The 15,462-nt window shown below is 34.8% G+C and overlaps 2 protein-coding genes across 3 annotated transcripts; both read left to right on the forward strand.

Annotated features, from left to right (window-relative positions):
- Positions 1-1,300: 1,300 nt before the first annotated feature.
- On the forward strand, positions 1,301-9,201 carry LOC141672453 (RAF-like serine/threonine-protein kinase 20). Of its 2 annotated transcripts, none has more exons than XR_012555534.1 (9): positions 1,301-1,664; positions 1,866-5,299; positions 5,385-5,471; positions 6,208-6,360; positions 6,454-6,617; positions 6,696-6,843; positions 7,449-7,581; positions 7,669-7,756; positions 8,738-8,865. XR_012555534.1 is itself a non-coding variant. In XM_074479058.1 (9 exons), the coding sequence occupies exons 2-9, from the start codon at positions 2,411-2,413 to the stop codon at positions 8,920-8,922; spliced, it is 3,837 nt and encodes a 1,278-aa protein (XP_074335159.1). In that variant the 5' UTR covers positions 1,303-1,664; positions 1,866-2,410; the 3' UTR covers positions 8,923-9,201. The 2 variants fall into 2 exon arrangements, 1 of the variants encoding a protein (XP_074335159.1); XM_074479058.1 differs by having other exon boundaries at positions 1,303-1,664; positions 7,459-7,581; positions 8,738-9,201.
- A 1,855-nt stretch (positions 9,202-11,056) lies between these two features.
- Positions 11,057-15,207, forward strand: LOC141672440 (3-ketoacyl CoA thiolase 1, peroxisomal-like). The gene is made up of 14 exons (XM_074479044.1): positions 11,057-11,216; positions 12,271-12,347; positions 12,480-12,564; positions 12,653-12,779; positions 13,135-13,233; positions 13,325-13,392; positions 13,493-13,600; positions 13,677-13,754; positions 13,921-14,053; positions 14,137-14,233; positions 14,336-14,459; positions 14,529-14,637; positions 14,801-14,884; positions 14,991-15,207. The coding sequence occupies exons 1-14, from the start codon at positions 11,130-11,132 to the stop codon at positions 15,065-15,067; spliced, it is 1,353 nt and encodes a 450-aa protein (XP_074335145.1). The 5' UTR covers positions 11,057-11,129; the 3' UTR covers positions 15,068-15,207.
- Positions 15,208-15,462: the final 255 nt, after the last annotated feature.

Below are 15,462 nucleotides of genomic sequence, written 5' to 3' on the forward strand. Positions count from 1 at the left end.
ACCTGGCCGGGTTAAACAAAATTATACCATTGTCCAATTTTAAATAAAAAATTAAAAAAACTATATATAATTAGTTGGATTTGAAGAATCAGTCTAAAATAAAATAATAAATATTATTGATCCCGCTAAAATATTATATTATTGGTGCAAACTATAACAAAATAAAAATTTGAAAGAAAACTCTCGGGGTCGATATAATGTCATCAAATTAAAACAAAATAATACATATTATCCATTCGGTCAAAAATAAAATAATAATTACCCCGGCCTAGAATAAAATTGAAAGAATGCCCAAAATACACTACTTTCCAACTTCAAGTGCCCAAAATACTCACATGCGGAAAAACTGCCATTTTTACCAACTAAATGCGCATTTGTATCATGCGTATCCTATTTTTTTGAAAATTTACAAAGGATACGCATGTCAGACACGCGCATCCACTGTTTACTGTAGCAGTGGATACGCATGTTTGACATGCGTATTCTTTGTAATTTTTTTTAAAAGGGTACGCATGATATGAATGCGCATTCAGTAGGTATTATGAGGTATTTTGGGCACCAGACCCCCAAATAGTGGCAATTTTGATTTTATACCCAATAAAATTAAACAAAATAGTAAGTATAATTAGTTGGATTTGGTTGATATAACGGACCTCAAACTAACATAATTTTTTGCCATTTGACAAATAAAATTTTACCATTGATTCGAGTTTAAACATATTAAACTAACATAAATATGAATATATTTAGTTGGATTTGGTCGGTTAACATACTAATTACAATTCGTATACTAATGTTCTCAGCTAAAATTTATCTTTTTAATTAAATATAATAATCTTTCGTTAACACACCTATAAATATCAATAAATATATAAATTTTAAATATTACATTATTTTTTAAAACTGTAATATCACTAACTTATACAATTATGTGTATATTAATAAGTATTATCAAATCATATTATTGAAATTTCAAATAAATAAGTTTCATAATTTAAATTTTTTACTTCATATTAAATTTAAAAAAATATTAAAAATAATTCGTGAATTGCACGAGTTTAGATTAATATTAAATTATTTACATTATTCCGAAACAATTCTCTAAAAAAATCACAGTGAGACGGAGGGAGCAATAAAAACAAAATTTTCAATTTTCAAACATGTTCGAAGAAAAGAACAATGCTACTCCGCCCAAAGCATCTGATTGGTCCTCTTAATATAAAATTTCCAAATTCTGGCCATGCAAATCCACGTAGGATTAAGAGAATAAAATCCCACCTGATAACATGCATAGCACAACACATTAACACATACATGAACACAAGACACAACTCATACATACAAAAATGTACATAAACAATGATAATGATATGTAGAGAGAGAAAATATATGTAGAGAGAGAAACTTAATGATCAGTTGCCTGTGTTGATGCCGCCATTTTCTCGGCCAATGTCTGATAACCCACCCACCCTTTTCATCTTTTCTCCTCTTTTCATCATCCAAACAAGCCCTTAAGTTTTTTTTGTTCTTTAAATTCTTGATTAAAATTTCACTAATTCTCGTTTGATTTGCGGAAAGATTTGATTTTGATGGTGTATATGGTGGATAATCAGCTAAAGATTAGACCCCAGATGGAGAATTGCAGAGCTGATGGTACAAAAAAGGTACTTTTTTGAAACAGTTTGAAAAAGAAATTAAAGATTTGATTTTTATTTGATGGGTTTGTGAATTGGTGTATATTGATCTTGTACCCATGTGGGTTTTTGTTGATTTAGTGAGATTGTGTTGAATTTGTGTTTTAGATTGGTAAAGATTGTGTTGATTAGAGTTTAGATGTTAATTGTGTGGTTGATGTTTTATTACAGGATCTTTGTTGCTGTGGATATGAGAATTGAATGATAGTATTAGTGGCCAGCTCGATATTTGTCGATTTTGAGTAATTTGGATTACTATAGTAGTAGGGTTTTGTAGCTGGTATATATATACTTGTTAGGTGTGTGCATATATTGTAAAGGTGTATTGTTTTGGAAGTGTTACTATTTTTTTGTGAAAATTTAGAAAGATCGCTGTAAATTGGGGTTAGCGTTTGTCAATAGTTTCGAGTATAGTGCTGCAAATTGACATCAATTTGAGGGAAATAGAGAAAAATTATCATTTTATACCACGAGGTGCTGCAGTGTTTGTTCAGATTTAGTGGCTGGTCCTAGAGGTTTATTGGTATCTTTTGGATTTTTAAGCTACTTTGGACAAAGGCTGAGACTTAGATCGCAAGGGTTACAGAACCGAAGTATACATAGTACATAGTGTGTAGTGAGTTACTATTAAAGGAATTGTTGAATTGGTGTAAGATTGGTTTTGAATTAGTATGGAAAGGGAATCCCATTTGGGAAGAGAGATGTTGTTATGATTGATGCCACTGAATAGAGTTAAGAAAGTATCTGAGGCTATGACCAACCAGGGACAAGGCCATAGCGGACAGCGAGTACAACAAGAATCTTCACCCACAACATTTAGAGATGGAATAAATGCAGGAAAAAGTGTTGTAAATAATAATGTTTCTATGCAGACAGGCGAGGACTTCTCTACAGAATTTATCTATGATCGCACTAGTACAAAAGGAGTACCTGGTCTGACCAACATGGTCCAAAATCATGGCAGAGTAGTTGGAGCCAATAAGGTTCAGAATATTCCAGTGGTGTACCAGGGGCTTACTAAGATTCTAGGGCTGAAACGTATGGATTCAGAATGTAGTTCTGATATAAGCGATTTTCTTTCAGCAAAAGGATCTATTTCGGAGTTTGACATTGGTAGTTTTAGTAATAAAGACTTCCAGATTCAAAGAGCAGATTCTCCTATTTTCTACGAGCCAAAAGAGGCCACTGCTGATATGTTTAGCAATCAGGGTGCTTCTGACCCCACCGCTTCATTCATAACTCAATCTGATATATCCAAGTTACTTCAACCTTCAGGATCAGTTGTTTCAGATGGACCCCAATCTTGCAAAATAAAGTTGCTCTGCAGTTTTGGTGGGAAAATCTTGCATCGGCCTAGTGATGGGAAACTTAGATATGTTGGGGGTGATACACGTATTATTTCTATAAGGAAGGATATTTTATGGGAAGAGCTTGTAAGAAAAACCTTTGGTATATGCAAACAGCCTCATACAATCAAATACCAGCTTCCAGGCGAGGACCTTGATTCCCTTGTATCCGTTTCTTGTGATGAGGATCTTCAAAACATGATTGATGAATACTATGGGCTTGAAAAGCTTGGAGGATCACAACGACTAAGAATTTTCGTAATTCCACTTAACGAAACTGAAAGAACACCTCTAGTTGTTTCTGACACTAGTGAGCAGAATAATCATGACTATCAGTATGTTGTCGCTGTAAATGGCATAGGTGAAACTAGTTTTGGTAAGAACTACAGCGAACAACTGCATAGTGAAGAAAGTATGTCGAAACCCCATATGGACAGAAGTTCTAGCTTCTGCAGAGACTCTCCCTCTTCCTTGCCATCTTTGAGTAAGCCCGGTTTTAGTGTTTCTCATCTTACTCCGGTTTTAAATGAATCATATGAAGTCATTGGATCTCTCAATCAGTCTACGTCTTATTCCCCCAAGAAATCCCGACAAGGAGATAGCTATGGTGAGATGCAGAAGTGCGTGGAAATCTCGGCTCATGGTAATACTGAAAAAACCAAAGCTTGCGTTACTGGTCGATTGCTTCCTGAAAAACTTAGAACCGATTTTACTTTTCCACAATTAGCTGCGGATTTAATGAGTTGTAATCATCCCAGTGAACATTTCGCGGTGCATTCTCATATCCCCGTTCCCAGCAGCAGAGGTCTAGCAACTTCTCCCAGACTAAATTATAGTGACACAAATCTTTATTGTCACTGTTCTGGAAATTCAATAATTAAAGAAATGGAAGTTTATTCTGAAAAGAACATTTCACAACCAGGCGATCATATAAGATCTCCGTTGGCATCTAATGGGTCGACAGAGTCTCATCCTGTGCTGTTACATGCATTTTCTGATTCCTTTCTGCCGGAACATGGAGGAAGGTCTGCATTCTATTTGGAAAAAGGAACAAGTACATCACCCTCGTTAAAAGTTGCAACTCCACTGCTGCCTTCAGAAGGAGTTTATGCTGCTTTGGCCGAAAAGCCTGTGCGGATACAGGACAATGGTAATCCAATTGCTTCAGAAGTTCAAATCAAGTTACTGAACGCTGATTCTAATGCATCCTACACAAGAATGAATATTTCAAATGGTGTCACAAGCTCAGGATCAATGGATAGAGTTAAAAATTCTTATGGAGGTGCTGATCGTCCAGATATGAAGCAAAACCTTAGCAAGGAATACTCTTTGGATTCTGACAGACCAAGTGGGTTTGATGGAAGGGATCATTTATTGCTTCAGAGTGGTAGTGTCTCTGATTCTTGGAATCCTTTTGCTGCCAGGGAACCAAACAAGATTTCATTGAATGTCACATGTGATCCAGTATCTAATGTTGGTGTCCAAGCACCCACACAAGATCTGCGAGTCCTCAAGGACATCATCTCTAATGACCCAAATTCTTTCAAAGATGCAGCGATTGAACAGTCTTATCGACCAGAGAAATATCAAGCAGAGCATATCTTCAAAGGTCAGAAAAATCAGGCAGGTCAGCTGCACTTTTCAACTGAGATAACTGGCAGTGATCAGCAGAATAACAGATCATCGGCGAAAGACTCAGGAACAGCTGGGAGGATACAGGGCTCCCTACAACCGTACCATGAGAAAAATGTTCTTACTGATCCTTTTTTTGAAGTATCCAATGATCCCTTGTTAAATGACACCGAGATGCCACCACTTGTCTGTTGTAAGAATAATATTGACCAAGAACCAAGGGTAAAAAGCTCAACAAATTTTGATCACCTTCATTGCGAAAATGCTAAAACCAATCCAAATTTAAATGACTGTACTTCGATGCAGAATATAACTGAAGGAACTGCCATTAAAGTGTCTCTCCTTGATAATGATTTGTTTCAGCACCCTGATGATGAAGTAGAAAAACTTTTCCTTGGTGAATCATACGATGAGAAGCAAAAAGTTCATGGTAGTTCCCAAAGTAAACACGCTGAGAAAAACAGGCTGGAGACTGATGAATTTTTGGGATGCACTGTTGCTGGTATTCCTCCTGGTGTAGAATCTTCCGCAACAGCTATCCTGCAAATGATAGATACTATCAATTGTGATGTAAAATCTCCAGGTTCAGCAGAAGCTAATGTCACTTTGGATGAGTCGAAATTTGAGGTGAGATTGGTTTTTTAGTAATCACAATACCTATTATTGTAACTTATGTGTATAAAGTTTAAATTGACTTTTTTGTTTTATGTAGGATGCAAGAGCTGATGATAGAGAGAAAGATGAATGTTTTAGTGATGCAATGATAGCTGAAATAGAAGCGGACATATATGGTTTACAGGTCTGTATGCTTTATTTACTCAAAGTTGTAACTGAATATATCCTTTAATACATGCAGATAAAAGAAGTAAGAGCTGAGATTATGGCTTATATTAGATGAAAACAGGGTAATAGTTCATTGATCGTGGCAGTTCTGTATACATCTTATAGCTTCCATGCTGCAAGTTGTGCACTTCATTGGAATGGGTAATTTATTTCTTAAGTTCGAGGATTAGTTCCATTGACAAAAGGACTCGCTGCACTTTAAGAAAATGCGTGACTTAAACTACTTGGAATTTGCAGACGTAGGTTCTCACAAGAATGTGCAGACTGCAGCCTACCATTAAGGACCAATTTATTCACAGGCACACCTTGCCTCTATACTATGAACATGTGGGAAACTTCTTGTAAACGTAGCACATAATAGTGGTTTTTTTACAAAATTATTCTATCCCGTGCATAGGGAGGGGACACCTAATTATTTGATATATTAGTTAGTACTTAAAAGTATATAACAGTTGCATCACTACCTTTTAACATGCTTGGAATTACTGACCTTATATTTCCTAATTGGAGTTTGCGGAATAAATCATTTCCCTATAATTTTTTGGTTATAGCTCTAAGTTAATAATCTTGTTTAGATCATATTATTCTAAATCGAATTGTAAAGCTGCCTCCTCTTTTCTTCTGACACTATTTCATAATTTATCTATGCTTGAGTTTGATGTATCATTTGCATTTTTGGCATTTATGTCCAGATCATTAAGAATGCTGATCTGGAAGAACTACGGGAGCTAGGGTGTGGTACTTATGGAACCGTCTATCATGGAAAATGGCGAGGATCGGATGTTGCCATTAAAAGAATAAAAAAAGGCTGCTTTGTTGGGAGATCATCAGAGCAAGAACGCTTGGTCAGTCATGTGAACATTCTTGCTTTCCATATTCTTTTGTTAACTCTTTCCATATATTTTCCGATCGCTGATAATGCATGTGGTTCATATTAGGCCAAGGACTTTTGGAGGGAAGCACAAATTCTTTCAAATCTTCATCATCCAAATGTAGTTGCATTTTATGGGGTCGTACCAGATGGGGCCGGGGGGACATTGGCGACTGTTACGGAATTTATGGCAAATGGGTCACTTAGGAATGTCCTCCTCAAAAAGGATAGGTGAATATTTTCACCATTTGCTTTCAAGCATTTATCCCCTCTTTAAATGTAGTTTAATGATTTTCAATCGTTTTACAGATCACTTGATCGACGAAAAAAGCTTATAATTGCCATGGATGCAGCTTTTGGCATGGAATACTTGCATTCAAAGAATATCGTCCATTTTGATTTGAAATGTGATAATCTGCTAGTCAATCTCAGGGATCCCCAACGACCCATATGCAAGGTGATTTGAGAATTCCAAGCCTGTTCTTTAATACGTGCAACAGTGCAAGTAACGAGTACACAGTCCATGAACTATTCAGTGCAAAGTTACAAATACAGAAAGTACTGCTCTAATGAAGAAAAAATTCTCTTTTTTATATTGTTTGATTATTGATGATTGACTCTGCTGAAAGAAGGATATATTTATTAGAACAACAAATATTAAACTAGTTCAGCTTTGCTTTGCATATAATTGATGATTGTTTTACTTGTTGGCTGGTTAATCAATAAGAGAAAAAATAGTATTATGCAACATTTCAAAGAAATGGTGGTTGTTTGGTTAACAAATTAATACCCAGGAACTCCAGTTTACCGGGAAGTACGCAATGGTCTACTTGTTTTGAAGGATGTAATTACCAAGGAACTACAACTTTCTTAAGAAGTCAGTACCCATGTGTAACCAAACTTATATTGTAATAATCAACTAAATACCATGTTATAGGATTTTAATGTGAAAATTAAGTTAAGAACACGGGGTAAAGTATTGTACCCAACGAGAGGAACATTTTATACACTGTGTACATCTGCGTCACGGGTCCTTCTCTTAATTGCCCTTGATGGTTTTAGATCCTTTCAGGTAGGAGACTTTGGACTTTCGAGAATCAAACGCAATACTTTAGTTTCCGGAGGTGTGCGAGGAACCTTGCCATGGATGGCCCCAGAGCTGTTGAATGGTAGCAGCAATCGGGTTACTGAAAAGGTTGGTTGATATGTCATATATTACATGTTAATTCCTATCACTAAAAGTAATTCAGGTTAACTGTTTCATATGAATTTGTTTTGGCAGGTTGATGTTTTCTCCTTTGGCATTGCAATGTGGGAGATCCTGACAGGGGAAGAACCCTATGCAAACATGCATTGTGGTGCAATCATAGGTAAGTGATTAACTAATGAAATTTAGATGCCAAAGGGTCTGCTCTATCTTGCATGTTGTTGCCATTTGAATGACACAACTTCTACTTTAATTTACTTGCATTCTTAGAATCGAAATGGTCAATGTGAATACAGATTTTGCTGCAATCAATTGATAAATAGCAACTAACGGGAGTGAAGTGTTATGAATGGATAATTTCATTAAAAATTCAAAAGAATTTTGGATGCAAAATGCTTTACTCTATCTTTCATTATGCTACAACTTGAATGATAGAAGTTCTGCTTATATTTACTTGAATTGAAATTGGTAATTCTAGATCCGTGTGGATAAGTCGCCGCACCTGACATATAATCTTCAAATACAAACTACATTACTACAGTTACAATGCCTTGAGAAATTGAACAAATTTTGTATTAGTGGAATTTATTGCCGTGCTAACAAAGGGTTGGTGCAGTGGTTGAGCTCTTGTCCCCTTGCGGGAGCTCAAGAGTTCGACTCCTGGTGTGTGCGTGTTGAATTAATTAGGAAAAAAAGGAATTTATGGCTGCCAAGGTCATATTTAATAGTGTCAAATTTAGGTCGCAGCCAATAGCTGTTATGTCTGGTGCTTGTCTGAGTTATAAAGGTGTCAGTTTAGATTTATTTATATACAAGGGGGGTGAATCGACAATTATGTCTTGTGCTAAAAAAACTGATATTTAATCTTATGATATATATTAAATTTCAATAAAAAAATTATGTGCAGTCTTGGTTTAAGTTCAAATCATGTTAAAATTATAGAATTCCTCTATTATATCATACCTAACGATTGTAAATATAACTTCAGATAATGCTAAAGAAATTCTATGTGTATCTTAGATTCATTATAATAATTTATTTATTTTTCCTTCTTGATCGCTATGGTTGTAGTCATGTAGATACCGGGTCTGCCCTGCTTGTGTTGGTCATTACTGGTTAAAGCTATTTGCATTGATGATTGTAGGTGGAATTGTAAAGAATACTCTTCGTCCTCCCATTCCAGTAAGGTGTGACAGTGAGTGGAAGAATTTGATGGAACAGTGCTGGTCAGCTGACCCTGATACCCGACCATCATTTACTGAGATAACTAAAGCTCTACGATACATGTCTGCAACATTGCAAGGAAAAGGTCCCGGACTGGCCAGATAATCCAAGCCTAATATCCTTGTAAAAGTCCCGCGTCAGGCAACTGCTTCGCGCTTCCTGTTTTCTGTTTGCGGCTGTGTGGTAGACTTTTTTTACGAAGATAATCATGTTTTTCTCGAAGAGTTGCAATCGAGTGGTGTTTTTTTTGCTTGCTTCATCCAATTTTATTCATTTGTATATTATTCGCAGTCTATTCATTCTTTTTGATTCTGCTATAGTAATTAAACCATTAGGCCATTACGTGTAAATCTCGAATATCCTGATGTTCTTGCTCTAGTAAAATGTGTGTATAGATATGTGTAAATCTCGGATATCACCGTTCTCTATTGATTTTTTCGTTTCAATGTATTGTTAGAGATAAACACACTAATCAAATTCCGAAATATAACGAGGAGAAGAATTAGGAGTTCCGATTCTTTTTTCCTTTCTTTTCCCTACAATTAAAATATATTGTACTTCGATGGTATTAGCTATATTTTAAAAATAGTATGTTATTAAAATTTTATGTTGTTATAAATAGAATATATATCTTCAATATGGTAATAAATGATTAGATTTTTTTTTTACAGATTTCTTACAGTGATTCAATAAATATAGCCAACATCAAGAGGAGGCTGACTATATCTATAGACAAGGGGAATGTACCATTGGAGATGGATTTTTTTTACATAATCTCTATGTTTTTTATTTATAATATGTATTAATGATTTTTAACTAAGGGTTTTACACGTTGGAAATGCAGAAACAAGTGTAATGATTGTTAATTAGACTAATGACAATGATTAATATAAAAAAAAAGCATAACAACTAATTTGACAGCCCATGCGTTTACTAACTTTCCAGTCTTCAGTCTTTCCATTTTAGTGACTGTAATAGTTCTAACAATATTGTTGGTAAGAGGTATTATTGACCATATTCATGTAACCTTTTTTGAACAACAACTAAATTTTTGTCCACATTTACAATTTCGTAAAATAAATTTATACTAAAAGATTTTCTATAATTAAGTATCAAATATTCAATACTTTATCGAAATGATAACTGGATACCAAAAATTTTTACAAAATCTTTGGTTAGTAGGGCTCTAATTCGGGCTGTCCGAGCGAGCCGAGTTTCGGGATGGGGCAATTCGAGCCGAACTTAATCGAGTCGATCCCAGCCGATTCGTTTAGCTAATTGAGCCTAAATCTTTGTCCGAACTCGACTCGGTTTAATTTTATAATTCGAGGCGAGCTGGCTTATTCAATTTTACATTTAATCGAGTGTAAAATTCTATTCAAACTCGGCTCGTTTAATTTTACGAGTTGAGTCGAGCTGAATCGTTAATTAAAAAAGTCGGAATCTTTTTTCAAACTCGTCTTATTTAATTAAACTAGTTAAATCAAGTCAGTTAATCGAGTTCCAACCGACCGACAGCAAAAATACTATCATTTCTTAATCACATAAATTTAAGGCGATATTATGACACACTCATAAAATTCTGATTTCGTTATCGCTAATATATAAACAAATTTATATAATTTTAAATCCAATTAAACATCAGTCAAATCAAACAGGCGTCAAAGACTCGTGGTCAATCTTCTTTGAAAAAAAAAATCAAGTGAAAAATGTGAGTTATTTCCCAAACGTTTCATTCTAATTTCCCACCATAGATTCCACTCAGTTTCTGAGAAAGATTCTTGGTGTACCATCTTACAAAAGTACAATGCACTTGTGTGTTCCGTCCACTTTTATTTTTTACTAATTTGGTTTATATACCTTATAATTGAGTATCTGAATAAACAAATTTCGGTGGTGAACAAAAATCGAATCCACAACCTAGGACCACAAGAGATAAGTCCTTGACTTCACCTATCTCATCGCGTTCTCTTCCGTCCACTTCTTAAACACAAGTCAACCCTAAATAACCATGTTCTCCGCAAATGATCGGGATCGAAAATTTTTATTTATTAATAAAATTATTTTTATATTAAAATTAAAATGTGATATTTTATAGTATCAAAATAAAATAAATATTTATTTATCAAATATTTTTAAAATTTTTAATGCACTTTTATACATATAACATTTACATACATATATTTTCTTGATCTTTTTCCTTTAAAGACTCTAGTCTTTCCATTTCACATCACCATCTCTATATAAAGCAGTAAAGATTAAATCTTTAAAGAAAAAGATCAAGTCTTTAAGCACAAAAATACAGGAGAGAAATGGAGAAAGCTGTGAACAGACAGAAGGTTTTGCTAGGCCATCTTTTACCATCTTCATCATCATTTTCTACTGATTCTTCTTTATCTGTAAGTACCCTTTTGTTTATATGTATGTATGAATCTTTTTTTTTTATGATCTTGATGGTTTAGATTCTTGTTTTACAGTTTTTTAGTCTACCCTTTTGTTAGTAGTGTGTGTTTATGTGTTTTGTGTGTTTTTATGATATGTTTGTATCTTTTTTTATGATCTTGATGCTATAGATTATTGTTCTTATAGCTTTTTAGTCTACCCTTTTGTTAGTAGTGTGTGTTTATGTGTGTTTTGTGTGTGTTTTTATTGTCTGATCCTGTTGAGACTTGAGGGTGAGTTGTGATTTATTTAGATAGGCCTGTACATTAGATTGTTGAATTTTTTTAGTGTGTGTTTATGTATTTTTATTGTCTGATCATGTTGAGACTTGAGGATGAGTTGTGATTTAGTTAGATAGGCCTGTGAATTAGATTGTTGAAATTTCTTAGTGTTGTGTGTGGGGAAATGTTATGTGTGTGTTTTAGAAATTGTGGGCTGATCATTTGGGGGTGAATTGTATTTATGTAGATTGGTCTTTAAACTAGATTATATGTTTGAAATTTTGTCTCAGTATGTGTCAGTGTGAGTATAAATTGCGTAAATTTGCTTCGCTTGAAAATTGAAATAACCGGTTTTGTTAGTTGTGTGTATGTCTCTTTTAGTGTGTTTTGTAGCTCGAGCAGTTTGGGAATGAATGTTAGTATTTAAAAATAACCCTTTAAATTGGATTATATGATTACTAATAAGACGATGGTGTATTACTGTATTCACATGGCAGAGTTTTAACGGCGAGCCTACTAAATAAAGCACATGATTCTAAAATATATTGGACAATTTAAACAAGTATCGATCATTTCTGAATTTCATGAAAGGAAAATGTCAAATTTGTTCATGTGCACATTTCTAGGATGCCCGTTTATTAATTTTCTGGACTTCTTTAGTTTTTCATGTACATATTAAATGTAAATTGGTTTGATCATTGAGTTTAATATCTCATGAATTTGGTTTATGGATATATATAGAACTGTAACTATTGTTATGAGTATAAATTGCTCGTGCCTTGCTCTTCAGGCTTCTGTGTGTCTAGCCGGAGATAGTAGTGCTTATCATAGACAGGCTGCTTTCGGAGATGATATTGTGATTGTGGCGTAAGACAATCTAATTTAAGCTTCTGACACGTTTAAACTAAATTGATTTATTGTTGACACGTTTAAACTAAATTGATTTATTGTTGATGTTATATATATTTCCTTTATCTAATTGCATATTCATTTTCTCAGTGCATATCGAACTGCAATATGCAAGGCAAAACGTGGGGGTTTCAAGGATACTCTTCCAGATGATTTACTTGGAACTGTTTTGAAGGTATAGATTTAGTTAATAACTAAATTCAGATATAAATGAATTTTAAAGCAAATTAGATGTTCTTAATCTTTTAGTGCTGTTTTAATAGGCAGTGATAGACAAAACAAACTTGAATCCAAGTGAAGTGGGGGATATAGTTGTCGGTACTGTCTTAGCTCCTGGTTCAGAGAGAGCTATTGATTGCAGGATGGCAGCCTTCTATGCTGGTTTTCCTGGTACTTTCTCCTTACTATATATGCAATTTCTCAAGTTTATCGATATAGTTTTTTGAATAATAAAGGAAATTAGAAATCATCTTTTAGTCAATTGGCCAACTTTATCTGAGATTTCATTGTCTAAATCATAGTACTTGAGTAACTCAGCAGAAACTGCAGTAATATATCAAAAATGAGCTGCGACAATATGTTCACAATAAAAGTTTTTTATTGGATCATTTTCATAAAGCTATGCCAACTTTTATGTTGATTGTTGGGCACTGCGAGGCGAGTCTATGACTGATTAAATGGGGCCCAATATGACCGAATGACTGGGGTCCAAGCCAATTTGTAATTTCTGATTTCATTATTGCAGATACTGTTCCACTCAGAACTGTCAACAGGCAATGTTCATCTGGCCTTCAGGCAGTTGCTGATGTAGCTGCAGGCATAAAATCAGGATACTATGATATAGGTAAGTTTTGTTCCTAAATTCATGGTAGTAGTTATGTAGTAGTTATTTCTCGTGTGATATTGACCCCTTTTTATTCATTGTTATTATGAAGGTATTGCGGCTGGACTGGAGTCTATGACAGTTGATCAAATGGGCAGAACTCGGAAGATAAACCAAAAAGTGAGTTTATGGCCTTGATTTTACCAACACTTAATTGGTTCCTCGCGAGGAAGCTGTCTTCAACAATATATATTAAATATCACTATATTTCCATCAACAGGTAGAAATGTTTGAACAAGCCAGAGACTGTCTTCTTCCAATGGGAATTACATCTGAAAATGTTGCACAGCGTTATGGCGTGACACGTGAAGAGCAAGATCATGCTGCAGTAAGTTCTTGATATCTGTTTGTGTAAGAAATTCTCCGAGTGCTCTGGTTTACACCTCTTGTTTCTGTCTCCATAGGTCTTATCTCATAAGCGTGCTGCTGCTGCAAGTGCATCTGGAAGATTTAAGGATGAAATTATTCCAGTTCATACGAAGGTAGTGTTGTGGACTTATTTCTTCTTAATTCCAGATTTTAACCAACTCAAACAATGAACCCGTACTCGTATTATATAATAACAACATCCAGTATGCCACTTCCCCTCTTAACTTTACTTGTATCTTAATTGATTGACGGTTTGCAAATGGTTAATTAAATTGGAAGATTGTTGACCCGAAGACCGGAGAGGAGAAACCTGTAATAATATCCGTGGATGATGGAATTCGTCCCAGCACAACTATGGAAGCTTTGTCAAAGTTGAAACCCTCGTTTAAGAAGGACGGGACCACAACTGCCGGTACACAATATTGGTATCTTTGTAATACTATCATTTTTAACTTATATATTTGAAACCTAAAGATTTGCCATTTGGCGTTCCAGGTAATGCTAGCCAGGTAAGTGATGGTGCTGGGGCGGTCCTTCTCATGAAGAGAAGTGTAGCCATGCAAAAGGGACTTCCCATTCTTGGTGTATTCAGGTATTATTGCTCAGATTATTTTCAAGGCAGAAAATATCAATCTTTAAATGAGGTCAGGCGTTCACAACAACTCCTAAGAGTTCTACATGTTTTTTAATGCAGGAGTTTTGCCGCAGTTGGAGTGGATCCTGCTGTCATGGGAGTCGGGCCAGCAGCAGCAATTCCAGTTGCCGTGAAGTCCGCAGGTCTTCAGCTTGATGATATTGATCTGTTTGAAATAAATGAGGTAATTTGTTGTCTTTATTTTTAACAAGCTGGTGATAGACTAGGACTAATTTGTTGTAAATTTGTACAGGCTTTTGCATCCCAGTACGTTTACTGCTGTAAGAAACTAGAGCTTGATCCAGAAAAAGTCAATGTCAATGGAGGAGCAATTGCTCTTGGGCACCCTTTGGGTGCTACAGGTAAATTCCCAGAGTTGTTTTGAAATATGCAAAATGGATTATGCAGTTGCTTCTAGCTGAACTTGATTTCACACATAACGAATCTGTTTGATTGAAGTTAGGACCATGCTCTGGCCTTGCTAAATCTCGAAATAGAAGTTAACTTGATCATATTCCTTTATAGGTGCTCGTTGTGTTGCAACTTTATTGAATGAGATGAAGCGACGGGGTAAAGACTCTCGTTATGGTGTGATTTCTATGTGCATAGGTATCTATGTCTACATCTCCATCAGCATTCAGCAAATTGTCTTAATTGTTTCAGCTTTGAAAACATCATTTTCATAAGAGAGTAACATGCATTGTCGTAATTACAGGATCGGGCATGGGAGCTGCAGCTGTTTTCGAGAGAGGGGACTGTGTGGACGAGTTGTGCAATGCTAGAACTGTGTGAAGCACAAATATTTTATCAAGAGCTGCTCAGTAGATTATGCCTTTAAGACCATTGTGGATGTGAAGATGATATAGGGACATGCTCTATTTCTTGTAATTGTAAACAGTTTACAATAAGCATTTTCAGATATTTTGATGTGCGATTGCTTGTTTTAATGAAATTAATTTGCATTCAAAGAAAATAAAAGACAAGGGCTGCTTAATAAAAAAAGCAATGAAGTCCAAATACAACATGTTAACATGTAAAGCAGTCGAAATTCAACATTGAAAATTGTCAAAAACTTTTAATAATACCTTTGTCCCTGATTATATTTTCATTTTGATTTTCCAACTAGTTAAATTAAATAACTTTTGACTTACCTGATTATATATTCATTTTAATTTTTTAGAAGTTAA

Source organism: Apium graveolens, chromosome 7 (genome assembly GCF_009905375.1).
Source record: "Apium graveolens cultivar Ventura chromosome 7, ASM990537v1, whole genome shotgun sequence".
Taxonomy (NCBI): domain Eukaryota; kingdom Viridiplantae; phylum Streptophyta; class Magnoliopsida; order Apiales; family Apiaceae; genus Apium; species Apium graveolens.